Source organism: Ambystoma mexicanum, chromosome 11 (genome assembly GCF_040938575.1).
Source record: "Ambystoma mexicanum isolate Mex_15411 chromosome 11, UKY_AmexF1_1, whole genome shotgun sequence".
Taxonomy (NCBI): domain Eukaryota; kingdom Metazoa; phylum Chordata; class Amphibia; order Caudata; family Ambystomatidae; genus Ambystoma; species Ambystoma mexicanum.
Window position 1 is genome coordinate 1,351,638,024 of NC_090934.1, and position 16,132 is coordinate 1,351,654,155.

General features: G+C 47.6%; 1 protein-coding gene across 1 annotated transcript in view; it reads right to left on the reverse strand.

Moving 5' to 3' along the window:
* Positions 1–16,132, reverse strand: part of MNS1 (meiosis specific nuclear structural 1) — a 498,937-nt gene that overhangs the window by 348,361 nt on the left and 134,444 nt on the right. The window contains exon 2 of the mRNA XM_069624891.1: positions 7,634–7,852. Coding sequence (XP_069480992.1) covers positions 7,634–7,852 — 219 coding nt within the window. The remainder of the gene's footprint in view (positions 1–7,633; positions 7,853–16,132) is intronic.

Here is a 16,132-nt window from a genome sequence, read left to right on the forward strand (position 1 = left end):
GGGTGTGGCTCTTTTCCACCTCCACTTTCTTTCTTTGGACAGCTACCACCGCTGGCCACACCTAGGCTAGAGTATTTCAGTTTAGAAACCATCTGTTTCAGTCTCAAGTCACCCTTGGCTCTCAGCCACTTCCCTTAAGTCACTACCTAATGCTGCTCCCACAACGGTCAGGGGCTAGAACAGAGTGAGGTAGCTCTGTTGCTGTCTGTATAGTTGTACGCCTCTGCCGCCAAAATATACATTTTGTTATTTGGACTGTTTGCCTAAAAAGCTGAGCATCTATTATGTGATATATTGTTGATAAACTACATGTATCCACTGTCAAAGTATGGCAAAGTGGATACTCTCTCTTCAAGTTCTACCTATTGTGAGATAAAAACATACTTTATCTATGAATCGGCAATTGTATAGTTGGGGATTTAGTAGGCACAGATGAAAAGGTCACACATGGTAAATTTCTTGCCAGTTAAGATTGCATGTAAGGAACCAGTGGAAAGGGCCTTGATTCATTCAAGTATACAATTAATGCATATACCTGAACAACCTTTCACTGTGTAAGCCAAATTTCTCAGCAAAAGGAAAGGATTTTCAGGGCTCATAATTTGCACTCGCCACTAGCCAAAGCTAGTGCCAATACGCTCTTGGCGAGTTAACCAATGGTGTGCTGTATGTATGGTTAGAATCGAGCCGACAAGTGCCTTTTTGGCTGGCTAGTGGCCTAAAACCTGAAATGTACACCAAGATTTCAACTACCAATTATTATTTTATAGGCAACCTGCAACACTATTAATTTTAGATTAGCCTTATTGGGTAAATCACTGTTGAAAAGAATTAGAACCATTTCTGCGAATATATGCAAGGAAGTGACCCTGGCGGGGAACATCATACACGCATGCCAACATTCACCACAAGCATTGATGCCAGCAGGAAGCCCCCCCCCCACGGACTATGGCCGGTGGCGTGCCGAACAATGGGGCGTGTTTAAATGAGAGGTGAAAAAACAAACTGCAGTACATTGTTGATGGAATCTGCTGGCAAACTTCTGGCATTTGGTGTTCACGGCTGTCACAAACAGAATGACCTGTGGCCTGCCCCACTTGGCAAAGATGCGGTCCACCTGGTCCTGCTGAAGTTCCCACTTGTGGCAGGAGTGAAACTCCCTGCCGAGGGAGATAGCAATGGTGTTCTCGAATCCCGCTAGGTGAAGAGGAACGAGGAGCATCTCTTGTCCGATGGCCCAGCGCCACATGTCCTGTGCTTCCTTGGAGACTGCCCCCCCCCCCCCGTTTCCTGATGTTGAATATTGTGGTGGTGTTGTCCGTGAAGATCCTCACCATCTTGCCCTTCAGAGACAGAAGGAACGACTTCAGGGCCCAGAACACTGACCGTAGCTCCACAATGTCGATATGGCGATCCTTCTCTTCTGGCAGCCACAGGCTTCTGGCGTGCAGACGTGCGGTGTGTGCTCCCCAGCCTTCCAGGGAAACGCTCGTGGTGACCGTCTCCTGGTATGGAGTGTTTTGAAACCCATACCCCAGGCGATGTCAGAGCGGACACCCCACCACCGTATCGCCCGAACAAACTCCTCGTTGACCGGGATCTTGTCTGCGAAGCTTCCGGACACATGTATCCAGCAAGCGTCCAGGAACTCCTGAAGAGGTTGCATCTGTAACCTGGAGAGCTGGATGAGGTAGATGCCGGATGACATCATGCCGAGCAAACGACTTGATGGTCCGCACAGTGGCGGTCTTCATCGACAACAGCCAATGCACCTTCCATTGAATGGCTGCTACCCTTTTCTCCAAGGGCGACGCCAGGCAGGACACTGTATTGAGTCCGGCTCCGAGGAACAGTGCATTCTGCGATGGTGTCAAGCAGGACTTTGAATAGTTGATGGCGAATCCCAGATCCGCCAGCAGTTGGACGGTCATCTCCGTGTGTCGAACGGCCAAATCTCAGGAGCAGGCCCGGCTCAGCCAGTCGTCGAGGTACGGGTATACATGCATACCCCATAGGCACAGATGAGCCGCGACCTGTGCCAGGCACTTCATGAACACTCTGGGGGCCGATTCCAAGCCGAAAGGTAGGGCCTTGAACTGGTAGTGCTGTCCCTGCACTAGTAAGCATAGAAACCTTTGGTGTTTCCTGTGAATGGAGACGTGGAAGTATGCATTCTCCAGGTCCAGCGACAACAAGAAATCTCCTTTTCTTCTAGCATGTGTTGAAATGTGACCACCCTAAATTTTTGTGACTGGAGGTATTTGTTCAGAAATCTAGAATGGGCCTCCAACTCCCCCCTCGCTCCCCCAGTCTTCTTTCTGACCAAAAAGTATCTGGAATAGACTGCAGAGTCGCTGGGGAACTAGCTCCATCACCCTTTTTGCAGCATGGCCCGTACTTCTTCCAAGAGCTGAGGGATGTGCTGCTCCCGATGGGCCACTGGAGGGATCTGCAGACACCTGCGCTGAAACTCCAGGGTATGTCCTTGGGCCAGAGCATCCAGAACCCATTTGTCGGTGGGGATCTTTTTCCATTCGCTGATGAACCTCGTCAGCTGGCCTCCCTCTGGGGTGCACGGGTGGGGGCCCCCCCGACATCCTGGTTGATCAGGCTTGCTTTGGCGCTGGCATCCGGCCCTGCGTGCAACAGTAACGCTGTGCTCCGCAGGCCTGGGAACGGCCTCTGTAGGCTTCCTGTGTCGTGGATCTGGAAGGCTGACAGTACGATGAGGAGAAATCTTTAGAAAACCTGCTCGACTTTCCCGTGGAGGAGCGAAATGAAGCACAGTGCTGCAGGAGGGTGTCCAGGGAATGGGCAGTCTCCATATCCGCCTTTATGGCCTTTATGAACCCGTCGAAGACCTTCCTGAAAAAGTTAACTCCGTCAAAAGGCATGTCCAGTACCTTCGCTCGGACCTTCGTGGCCTTCATCCAGCCTTGGTGACAAAGGCAGACACTGTTCCCCATCTGCCGGAACCGTGTCGGCAATGCCCAGCGCCACTGTGATAGTGTGATCCGACACTACCTCCCTTTCCTGGAAGAGGGCGATTGCCTCCATCTTCTGGTCATCGAGGAGGAACTCCAAAATTGGACCCAGCTTCTACCACAGTTCCCGGTCATACTTGGCTAGGATCGCCATTGCGTTGGTTGCCTTGATGGTGGACCCCCTAGTGTAATCACCTTCCTTCCCATGGCGTCCATCTTCTTCCCCTCGTTTCCTTGTCGCCGCCGAAACCACCAAATCCGGCCATGGTTGCAACCTCAGGCACTTGGGTGAGGATTCCGGCACCCAGTACTTCTTCTCCAGCCTATCCTGTTTGGCCGAAGCGCCGCAAGAGTTGTTCAAGTGGGCCAGGCCCTCCTCCCACATGTCGTCCAGAAGGGGTACCGCCATGATTGTCTTCCCCTTGGCCCTGTGCCTCTGGTACAAGAAACCCACCTTCCTGGTTTCCTCGGGCACAAGCTGGAATAGCTTGGAGGCTCTGGCAACCATGGCATGGAACCACCTTCATCCGGTGGGGATGCCCTAGGTTACGGAGACCTATCATCCGCTGCAACAATATCCTTGTCGTCAGTCATTGTCGTGGCCGTATCCGTCCCAGTGTCTGGGTCTGCTGGTGGAGAGAGGGCCAGACGCAGATGTGGAGGCTGAAATGGGGGTGTCCTTCCTCTTCATTGCTGGCAGCTGATCGGGGCCCTGGGGGGGGATCATTGGAACCAGGACCTGTGGAATCCTCTTCTGGATCTCCGAGACCACGGTGTGAAGGGTCGACAGGATTTCCAGAGATACATCCCTCAGCTGAGATGGCATGATCGGAACACTAGGCCCACGCAGTCATCGCCGTCCTCCTCCTCTTCCACATTCTTGTGGACTGTGTGTAAGGACTCCAGGTCCTAATCGTCCGTGGATGAAACCTTCCATGGTTTGAGCCACAACCTGGGACTGATTCGGGGCCTCCTTGCCCCTCCCCATTTTTCACCCTGAGGGGGCTGTAAACGGGTTCTGAGACGGTGTCCCCCTTTCCGACGTGTCAGCAGACTTTGCCAAAGTCACTGCGGCGGTTATGCGCCTCAGGGGCAGGGATACCTTCTGCGCTGCAGGGGCTACCTTCCCAGGGTCAGCCCCCTTAACCTTCGTGAGAGCAGCTGTCACCAAGTCCATCGTTGACAAAGTCTTATCCTGTGCAAATTGGGCCTTCTTGGGTACTTCGGCCTTCGCCTCTGTCCGTGGCTTCTTGGGCTTCTCCCACAGTTTAGCTGTGTTGGACAACTTCCTCTTTGAGGAAGAGCTTGAATGCTTGCTGGCAATAGAGGCTGAGTGTGATGTTGATCGCGCCCTGTCCACTGTGGGACCACTTCCGTGGCGATCCGGTGGACCAGGACTTGCAGTTCTTGGCCTTGTCTTGGGCCCCCACGGATGAGGCACCCTCAAAGGACTTAGAAGACTGCTCCTCGGACCAGCCAGGCCTTTGTTGAGGCATGACCCTGCTTGGAGCACAGGGCAGAGGCCTTGGCGTTCAGCCACGCTGCCAGTCTACTGTGTCTACCCTTCGTAGTCTTCTTGGAGAAAGCGAGGCATATCTCGCACACTCCTTCCTTGTGGTCAGGATGCAGGCAGCAGAAGCATTGCAGGTGCTTGTCTTCAACCAACACATTCCATAGCCCACACTAGGTGCAGGACCTGGAGAGGGATCTTCCCTCCTTCTCCTCCATCATGGTCGGAGGGCGCGAAGTAGGCCCGATGGCCTTCTGGAATCTTAGACGATCTTCGCCCTTGAGCAGTGTTGAAATTCACCGACAACAGAACCCCGTTGTTGGCAGATGGAGAAGACAGCACATGGGTTCTTTCTAAACAAAAATAGAAACTTTTTCTGTCAATATAAATGTAGAAGTAGCTCGCAGAGCAAACTCTTGGACTCCCAACACTGAAGCATGTGATAAAAATCTGACAATCGCTGCCTGAGGAGGGGCTTAGGGAGAGGGCTGTCATTGGATGGAGGCAGAATGACCCAGAAAACAGGGATTGGTTTAAAGGAGAAATACAGTTTGTAAGTGAAAGTGAAACTGTTTTATTCTTTTACGGAGGATTCCCAGCCTGACGGGGAATATTCATGTGCATGTGAATCCACGCCAGACCCCATGCTGGAGAATGGGGAATATAAAATAAGGGGGACATGTAAACTAATTGGGAAGGGAGTCAAACGGGAATGGAAAGAATTGGGCAATTAAAGATGGAAGGGTAGGAAAGAACTGGGGGAATGAAGCTTGGGGAAGAGAAACAAAGAATCGGGGAAAGGAAAGAATTGGGAATGGAATGAAGTGGGGAATGGTCAGACTTGAGGAATGGAAAGAATTGGGGAATGAAAAGAGTTGAAGGCTTTGGGTATGGAGAGAAGTGGTGAATGAAGGATCTGGTGAATGGGAAGGGTTAGCGATGGATAGAGTTGGGGGAAGTAAAATATTGGGCAACAAAGAAGAGGCTGGTAAAGAATGGGGAACGCAAAGAATTGGGGAACGCAAAGGCTTGGGGAACGCAAAGGCTTGGGTTTCAACAGAATCAGAATTAAGAATGGGGAAGGGTAAAGAAATGGGCAAATGAAAAGAATTGTAGATAATTAAAGAAATGGGGAAAAGGAAAAAAAAAACGGATAGTGAGGGAAGCTCTAGGTAGGGAATGGGTCCACCTGACAGGGACCTCTTGGCTCCCGACGGGCAGGGGAGGGACAAAGGAAGCCACACCCAGTGCAGAATCCTGAGGTGTGGTGGAGAAACAGATCGCCTGTAAGGGAACTCCTGGGTCGATGTTCAATAAAGCTTGCTGCTGCTATTTTAACTTCCACCTTGACAACTGATCCCGTCTCTTTATTCAGGGGAAATGTAAGGGGGTATTTAGGAAAGGGGTGGGATAAGGGGATTGTGGTTTGGGGTGGCTGGTATGACTGGCGGGGAGATGGGTAGGCATATGATGGGGCGCAAGTGTGGGCTGTCAGCGCTAACGCAACTGTCCACCAAAAATAGTTTAAGATTTTCTTAAAGAGGAACCTAAAAAGAGCTTTCACATGAAACAATTTGCTCAAACTCGGGAGGTGGGATACATCCACAAAGACAACAATTTTTTTAAAACACAAATTACATTTTTATTAACAAAATATTTTTGGTTTCACCATCTTTCCAGAAATAAAATAAAGTTGGTCACGATCTCTTAACAATAAAGAGGAACCATAGAGCTATAGGAACCTTCTTTCCGTGCCACACCACCCGGCTAATGAAGAAACAATCAACTTTCTACTGCTATGGGCTACCAACGACCTCTTTTGTTATCCTCTGGCAGGAGCGTGAAACGATATGCCGAATAGCCAGCTTGTAGATGGAGTAGATGGAGTAGCGTGGTGGGACACTCCTCCCAGGATTGCACACCGTTTCTTTGAGCATTCGGGTCTCCATGTTTGGATTGCTTCTGCTGATAGTTGAGCAACATCAATCCAACATGCCACATGACCGAAGGTGAACCATCACACACCGAACATAACACTATTATGGCCTTGGTGCCACAAGGCTTAACAGGGCCCCATGAGCCTCCACCCGCATGATGGTGGTTCAGAGACCGTATTTACTTGAAAATACTCTACACTATGGGTGGCCTCACGTTAATGATGCTCCCTGTACTCATTTGCCCCAATATTACTAACAAGACACCCTGGGATGCAATATTTAGTTGGGTCCAGTGCTTTGCTTGAAGAGAAATCCCACACCCCCCTGACCAAGCTACATCCCGGCTGTAGATGGCACACAAAATAAAACGAACGCCAACCCAGAGAAAACACACTTTCATTACAAGTAGCATCAAGAAAAACACGTACGTCATACCCGTGAATACTTTGTAGAGGAAGGGCACACAATGGAAGTTGAACATTTGCTTGGAATCTCGATGGGGAAGCATACTTGTCAACCCTACAGATTTAGGCAGTAGGCTACTGCTTTTTAAACAGTCCTACCACCTACAGATTTGGGTGGCAGATCCTACTGCTGTTTACAGTGGCAGGTAATTTATGTCACTCTAAGGCAGGGTGGTAGGTGACTACTTTGATTGGGCTCAGACCAATCCACTGACCTGACAGCTACGTGACTCTGTCCTGCTCTCTGCCGGTAAAACCCTTAGGTGAACCACCACTGAAGGCAAGTGGTGAAGCGTAACACCATCACACAGCATCTGCCTAGCAGACTGAGGGGTATCAGTTTCCATGTCATTCTGTGTTCAACTTGCACTGCAGGAATGCATATGTGTTGCCCAGGCTGCTGCTACGGAGCAGGGGCAAACATTCTCTACCACCTCTGTGCGATTACCTTCTGTGTAATTGAATTTGGTGTTAACTTACCATTCGGAATTATACATTTTTATCATTTGAACATCTTTCCATGTTGTGCTGTTTGATGGGTTGTGTATTTTAGAATGCTTTAATGGTGCCAACAATGTAGGTTTTGTATTTTCCTGTGATGTCATTGTTATGGGAATTCTTTTTGAAACTTGAAAAATCCTACATCTTTTTGATCACGGAATGTTGGCAAGTATGGGGAAGTCCCTGTGTAGAACGTTCACTCCCTCACACACCAGACGTCACCCATTTGTTGCTCACCTTTTGGAGGGACTCGTCCATCTGCCGCTCATGCTCCTCCTCTTGCAGCCGCCGCAGGAAGCGCTTCTTTTCCACACGCTCGTCACTTTTCAGGACAACGTCCATTTGCGCCTCCTTGGCCAGACTTTGCATTTTCTCATGTCGAAGCTGGTCTTGCATTCTCGTCTCCGCCAGCAATCTCTCTCTTGGGTTGGCGTAGGCCAACGCTTGCTTTGATAACTAAAAAAACGGTCAAGATTATATGTAGTCATCATTTCTTTTGTTTGAGTATTGCTTATCCAAGACTTAAATGGGAACAAACACATCGCATTTAAAAGTAAAATTGTTAGGGAATAAAGTACATTATTTTTCCAGATTATAGGGTCCTTTGAAATGCCGAATCGAAAATCATTGTTCCCATGAATATAAAAAAAAGGAGGAAATAGCACTCACAAAGTTTAAAAGAGACAGGTAGACATAATAAATAAATAAATAGGCTAATCATCTTTTGAAGATCGCTTATCCAAGACTTAAGGAGGGGGACCACATCATTTAAGGGTAGCTATAAGGGATGGTAGAACCTCCCCTACCCCCTAAGAGTAGTTAAGCACTTTTAATTAGAACCTGCAAACAAGATTAATAAAGAAGCAGTACAACCAAGAGAATAAGAAAAAACGAACAACAAGGCCAAAACAAAAACAACTTTCTGCTTTGTTAATGAAGCATTGTTTTGCAGGGGCTAATGGCATGAAGACTTTATAAAAGTCTTTTTCACAAAATTAGTTATATTACAGCAGATCCTTAGGCTCAAAGGTTTCCTTTGAGACACAACTCATGATCGTGATGGGTTATACATAAATGCATAAACACCAGAGAAGGGGTCGGTTCTAGATTTTGGGTTCTGTATGAGGGAAAAGTGGCCCACAATTCACTCCTTACAAAATGTCGAATAGAAAAGCAGTGCTCCCACAAAACAAAAAAGAAAGAAAAGACAGAAACAGCACACAAAAGGTTAAAAAGAGATCTCAAGTAGATTGACAACATGCATGACTAAGGATTTAATAAGTATGACATGCAGAACATTCCGGTTTGCTAAAATCACATATTTGGCTTTTTTTTCATGCATTTTGCTTCACTGGCTACACTATTACTAGTAATACTTTAGCTCCTAGTAGCACATGCAGAGGTATGTGTAAAGGTGGCAGTGTTGATAGTAGTACTGACACTAGCAGTTGTTGCAAGTATTAGAACTAGTAATGGAAACTAGAAGTAACAGGTCTGAGATTCGTTTTACCCTTATTAGTTGTAGCAATACTAGTACCAACAGTAGGCCTCTGAGCCCGGTTTCAGTTGCTCAGGGAGGCACACGAGTTTTTAAAAGGTGAGCAGGCCAAAGACATGCCTCCATCGCCTTCCCGGTATTCGGACCCTTTTCAGAATGTTTGAGTTTGCTTAGCCAATCAGGCACATGCAATCCCAGCAAATTTCAGGCACTTTGAGACAGTCAATGCCCGCAATTGTGTAATCCCTGTTGGCTGACCCAAGCTGATGGCCCCCAGTGCTACCTACCACTGCAGCCTATTCACACTCACATTAGTTTCGCGACTGGCACAGCTCCTTCCCTTGCTACCACTCTGGCACCCCTGCATACCTTTCTCCCAGAATAGTCCCCGACTCCTCTATCCGGCCATCCCAGACAGCAGCCTCTGTGCAGCTAGGTCATCCCTCTCCGCATTCTTGCGCATTTTCTTTCACACTTACGAGGGCTCATCTTGAGATCATACCACAGGTGTACCCATTCTTTCCCAAGCATACACATGTCGCTCAACAGGCGATGCAAGGGACAGCTTTTTATTTTTAGTCCCTTTCTCACATTTTTAGTGTTCCGTCTGGTCTCAAGGGTGTCAATACCCCAAGCAGAATGGGGTAAGGAATGACAGCCATTAGGTACCCAAATCCCTCCTTAATGCACTCACTTCGCTCAGGACGTTAAGTCCGGCTTTGCAGACTCCTACTGCCAACTTTGCTCTGGTTGTCTGTGCTGTCAATTGAAACTTCTAGGTGGAAAACATTGCTGTTGCTCGGTCGCCATGAGCATGCATATATATATATTATTTTTATTTTATTTGATATAGCTGAATTAATCAGCCTTTCAAATGTTAAAAAGTTACAGTTTACATAAACATCGCTAACACACTAATATACACCTTCATAAAAGCACTTTCGTCGTAGGATTCACAATCAAAATTCCAAAATAGGGACTCATATTTGCATTTGACATGATTCCTAAGGTAATACACAAGATGAGAATAGTTACCATAAAAAAAATATTCTGAATTCTTAAATAATTAGAATCAGGACAAAATCAAGTTTTAACAATTGGCTTAAATAATTTCCTCAGAGCTTATAACAGTTTTTATGGAATTGTTATTTTTGCAATTGATTTCAAATTTTCCTCATCCAAGTTCAGAGATTGCATAAATTTCACCATGGCAATGTTCACCATCAGTCTTTGACAGTTAAAAAGGTATCTCCATAAGGTATCAGAGGTTATCTAGTTGATATTCTTGAAACATATGATAGAAATATTTAGTTCTTAACATTACTAGAGATGTACATTCAGTAATCAAATGCTTTATGGTTTCTGGCTGAGACACATTTAGACAAAAACTACATCCGTCATGGGTGATTTTGCGCTTTTACAGGACTTTGTTGGCACACCACAAATTCATTCCTAGTCTCATATACAGATCACTTAACTTGGTGTCAGGGAATCTTATGTAGGGCTCAGATGTGCAGTTATTAAAAACAAACTGCATTTAACTTTACACAGACAAAACCCTGTCATAAGCAATTAGGTATGACAATGCCACATTATGCTTATCAACGTTGTGTAGTGCTTTCTTCACTATATACATGGTTCGTTTCTTCACCACATTTATCTGCTTAGTATTGTCTATACCTTCCCCAAATGTCTTTGGGCCTGCTGTAGGTTGACAACAGGCCTGCATAGACGACCTCACAGTCATTAGTCCAAGACATATCATTTTCTAAATCGATATACTGTCGGTGGGTCTTTTCTCTTCCAGCGCATCAGTATCGCCCTTTTAGCCACAACCACCCCAGATTTAGCAACTTGCGCCATGTCGGATTCATCTTATCAATTGTGAATTGTACCCAGCATACACACACCCAAGTCCCATACAATCGGCTTGTCTGCCATTTTATCCAGTGCAGAGCATACATCTTTCCAGTATTGAGACAACCGCGTACATGACCACAGCATATGGAACAAGCCGCCTCATCGCTTCCACATCTGGGGCATTTACCATCTGTCATAGGATATATAGTTTGGATTCTAGCCAGGGTGTAGTAGGTTCTGTGCAATAATTTTGTGAAATGCTTCTGGTCAAAGAGCATAGTTTGGTCCAATGTTGTTCAGTGATGGCTAGACCCAGGCCGAGGTCCCACTTCTCCCAGTCTCACAGAGGTGGGGGTTCTCTAAGGGTTTGCGCCATCTTGTATAATGTCGAGGCAGAGGTTTTCATTCCCTTCGCCGTTAACAGGTAGCCCAGACCCAGGTGTATCAGAAGTTCTGCGGGAAAGGAACCCCATGTCCCAGCCATGGCCGAGCGTAGCCGTAAATATTGCAATCTCTGTGTGGGGGTATTACCAATAATTGGAGCAATCATTTCCCAACTGATAAAGTGTTTATCTATGAAGAGGTTGCCCAACCACAGTATAACCTTACCCTGCCAGTGTGCAGCGAGTGTTTTGTCTAATGTTGGGGGAAGATAGTGCGCTTCCCACAATGGCATGTTTGGATGATATAGAGCTTCACATGTTGGGGGTCCTGGCATTCTAGCCCAGGCGTTTCATGTCGCCAGCGCTGGGTCAACTGGGTTGTCGTGCCTATTTTTAGCAAGAGCTAGCTTATGAAGGTGCCTCCGTGATTTAAGTGTGTGCGTCTCAATAGAGGAGTATGGAGCCTGCAAATTATTTTCCATCCAGTATATAGCATAGTGTGCCTGTGCTGTGATATAATAGAGTTCAAAATCCGGAGCAGAGAGTCCGCCCTGAGGATATGAGCGAGTGAGTTTATCCAAGCTGAGTCTAGGGTGGCCATCCCAGATAAATGCCATGCAGGCTCTCCGAATTCTATTGAAAATGCCTTGCCTGGCCAGACCGGAATGGTAGTGAATAAGTAAAATAGCTTGAGCATAATTACCATTTTTACCAAAGCCAGTCTCCCCATCAGCGAAATGGGGAGGGATTTCCATCTTTCAAGTTTAATACATAGGGGATCAGCAGTTGGCGCATAATTGAGGGAACGCACCTGTTGTGCAGTACGCGCAATCTCCACCCCTAAACACCTAACCCGGGTCGGGGTCCAAACAAGCCCAAAAAGTTCAGCAGGTTCAGGAGTGGCGTCAGTAAGAGGGAAGATCTCCGACTTCGTAGTGTTTAGTTTAAGTCCCGAATATTGCCCAAACTCACGGACCAGCTGGAGTGCCTTGCCTAAATTGGCTGATGGGTCTCGTATATAGAGCATTATGTCGTCTGCGAAAAGGGTAATGTCAAGGGGATGCCCAATGTTCTACCGTGTGCTCGCATGAGATCAGCTAGAGGTTCTATCACCAGTGCGAACAATAAAGGGGATAGTGGGCAGCCCTGTCTGGTGCCGCCGGCTAATTCTAGAACCTCCGATAGGATGCCATTGATGCATATCCTAGCATAGGGTTTAGTGTACAGTATCTTGACCCACTTCATAAAATTTGGGCCGAAGCCATAGTTTAATACTCTAAATAAGAAGGGCCAATAAACTGTGTCAAACGCCTTCTGCATATCGAGAGCCAGTGCCACTCCATTTGTATCTTGCAGAATTGTTGCACTTATGTTAAAGCAACAGCGAACATTTATCGCCATAGATCTTCCCAGCACAAAACCAGTTTGGTCTCGGTGTACCTTGTAAGGCTACAGGGGATTCAATCCTATGGCAAGGATCCTGGCAAAGATCTTTGCCTCTGTATTTATTAAAGAGAGTGGTCTATACGATCCGCATTCTTCCGGACGTTTCCCGGGCTTTAGGAGCAATGTAATAATTGCCTCGCAAGTTGTTTCCGGGAGCATCCCGGACTCGAGAGCCTCTGTCCAGACTTCCATAAGCCGGGATACAAGGACAGTGGAGAACTCTTTATAAAATTCCGCACCTAGCCCATCAGAGCTGGATGCCTTACCATTCGGCAATGATGAAATGGCTGCAGAGATCTCCGCATGAGTAAAGGGCCTCTCCAGTAAGTCTCTCGTTTCTCTCTCTCGAGGCCCTTTACTCACGCGGAGATCTCTGCAGCCATTTCATTATTGCCGAATTGTAAGGCACGAGAGAGAGAGAGAGAGAGAGAGAGAGAGAGAGAGAGAGAGAGAGAGAGAGAGAGAGAGAGAGAGAGAGAGAGAGAGAGGTATCTGTGCCAAATATTCATCAATGTCCTCCACTGTGGCCGTGCTTTGTGGGGAATATAAGGCTGCATAGAAACTATAGAAGACCTGGCTAATGTCTTTCTGATTATTGACCACCTCACCATCTGACCGTGAGACACATGGTATACTAGTGGTACCGCATTCTCCCCTCATCATTCTCGCCAGCAACCTGCCTGGGCGCTCCTGCTCCCTGTATCGCCTGGCTGCCATCGGCCGGTCGAAGTAACGGAGTTCGCGTTCCGCTGCTTCTTTATATTTCTCAAGTTGTGTTCTAATGTCTAGCCTTATCCGCAGGTCCGGGTCTATTGCATATTTGGCTTGTAATCGTGCTATCTCTTGTTCGAAAGTCTTTAATTCTCTACGGAGGTCCTTAAGTACCCCAAGTACTGTGGCCATGGCGATCCCCCTGATGTATACCTTAAAGGCTTGCCACAGTACTCCGTGGGAGCCCACCGTCCCCTCATTAAGTATTCATCTATGTGTTTGGTTAAGCTGCTTCTATAAACATGGTCAACTAAACCTTCAGCCTTAAATCTCCAAGGGGGTCTGCGCGGGGATGCTTCAAGGATATGTATGGTAAGCACCACCGGGAGTGATCCGTCAGGGTTCTTGGTAGTTTTCCCGCCTCGGATATCCATCCCATAGTGTCCTGGGTTACCAACCACATGTCAATCCTTGAGTGCATGTCGTGCACTGAGGAGTAGGACGTATATGAGCGTTTTTCGCCATACAAAGAGTGCCAGACATCCCTCATTCCCAATTCAGTCATGTGCGCCTGTATCATTTGTGCCGCCTGAGTGAGTGTTCTGGATCTTTCAGAAGTGCGGTCTAGCTGGGTGTTCAATATGGTGTTAAAGTCCCCACCCATAATTATGTGCGCATTGGGAAACCTGGCGCATTTCTGGAAGACTTTATTGTAATAATCTAGGTCGTCCACATTTGGGCCATAGCGGTTAACTAGGAGAACCTCAATCTCAGCGAGTCTGCCGTGTACTATCACGTACCTTCCTTCCGGATCACAATCAGCATCTAGATGTGTATAGGACAAGGATTTATGAATTAATGTAAGTACGCCTTGCGCTCTGGAAGAATACAACGTGGAGAAGCGGTGACTGCCCCATCCAGGTGCCACCCTATCTACCTGATGATGCAATAAGTGTGTCTCCTGCAGGAATGCAATCTTTGTGCTCGTTCTATTAATCTGTGCCATTATTTTCCTCGCTTTCACTGGCATTCCCAGACCCCTAACATTCCAGCTAATTAATTTAATCCCCTCAGATTTTGTCTCAGCCATAGGGCGTACCTCGTTGTGCGAGTGCCATTGTGGAGCTGTGAGCCATTCCATTAGTGCGTGACAATTTGACATCTGTCCGTTTCGTTTTTAACTAACTCCCAGTAACCATAGTCACCCCCCACCCCCTCCCTCATAGTCCCCCTAACTTCGACTATATGCCTCCCCTTTCCCTACTACTATTCCCCCCCCCATACTACAACCAGCAACCGCTTCAGGGGGCGCTTCTGCATCAGGCTAGTCTAGGTTCAATAAGTAACCATTCATACGTTCCTCTTATGTTACTAACACACATTGTAGCTGGCATGTACACCATGGTGAATTAATGCTACAGGTTACAGCATATTCTGAATGTTCAATGTACTCTATTAATACGAATGTATAAAGTTAGGTATCAGGTCCGGACTGTGTCCAGAAAGCTTCCATAATTGCTCCTCCACGTCTGCATCCGGACCGTTTCTTTTTCATATTTGTCAGTCCTCATTGGCTGCCCCTGTATCCTTCTGTGGCTGTTCTGCAGGGATAGGATTAGTAGACTCCACAACGGTGACACCTTCCACAGGAAACGGGAAAAAATAAGTCTTGTTTCTATATTGTAGCCGAAGCCTGGCGGGATATAGCATAGCATATGGGACACCTCTGTCTCGCAGCATCTTTTTAACTCCAGTAAAAGGGCGACGTTCGTGTTGGACCGCCATGGTGTAGTCTGGGAAAATTCGGACCGTGGCGGAACGCAGTTTTAGATCTTGCTGGTTTCTGGCTGCCCGGAGTGTTAGATCCCTGTCTCTGTAGTTTATCAACCTGGCTGTAATAGGTCTCGGGTATGCTCCCGGCTTGGGTCGGGGAGCAAGGGTTCTGGGGGCCCTTTCAACTAAAAACATAGGTGACCAACCGAGATCACCCAGCAGTTCTCTGAGAAGATTTTCTACTGCGGTCTCCATGGGGCCTTTCAGGGCATCTCCGGGCACTCCTATGATGCGGATATTGTTCCGAAAATATCTCGCCTCCAAATCCTCACATTTGAGCTTCACAGAGCCCAGGTCTTTGGCCATTTCAGTTACAGTATTTTTCAGGGTCTCAATAGTGTCCTCAGCCGTAGCAATCCGGGTTTCCACCTCTGTAATAGGGCTGATAGCCTTTCCCAGCTGGCCTTTGATTGAGAAAACATTGGTGTTTATTCCAACAAGCTTATTGTTCAGAGCTGCAAGCCCTGCTGCATAGAGGCGAAGACCGCATGAGGGTCCATAGTGGTCGGTGTTGTTGTGGGTGAAGCCGAAGTGGCTGCTTCAGTACTGGTCTTGGTGGCATCGCCTGTTTGAGAATTGGGTGAAGAATTTTTCCATGGTGCCTTTCATTTTCTTGGATACCGCACCTTTGGGCATAGTGCGGTGTGAGGCCGCCCTGAAAAAGTATCTGAAGAAGTGAGTTGATATGATTGCAGAAAGGGGGCAGTACTTTATTTAAAGTGCACCGGAGCCAATAGGTCCAGGCTGCGGCTAGTTTCCGCCCTGTTGTGATTCCTCCCCAACCACTGTAGAGCCAATGTTCCTCACTCAGCTAGGCTTTATCGCTCCACAGCCAATGGTGTATGTCGCAGGTGCCACTTTGTTACGCTTGCCAATGGGCCTCCCGCCTCCACTGGGGCGAGGAGATTTGCCGGCCTCCAAACAATGTCAGGGTGCCCAGGGAGGGGTTGTCGCCACTACTCCCACCCACTGGATGTAGCACGAACACTTCACGCGTTGTACAGG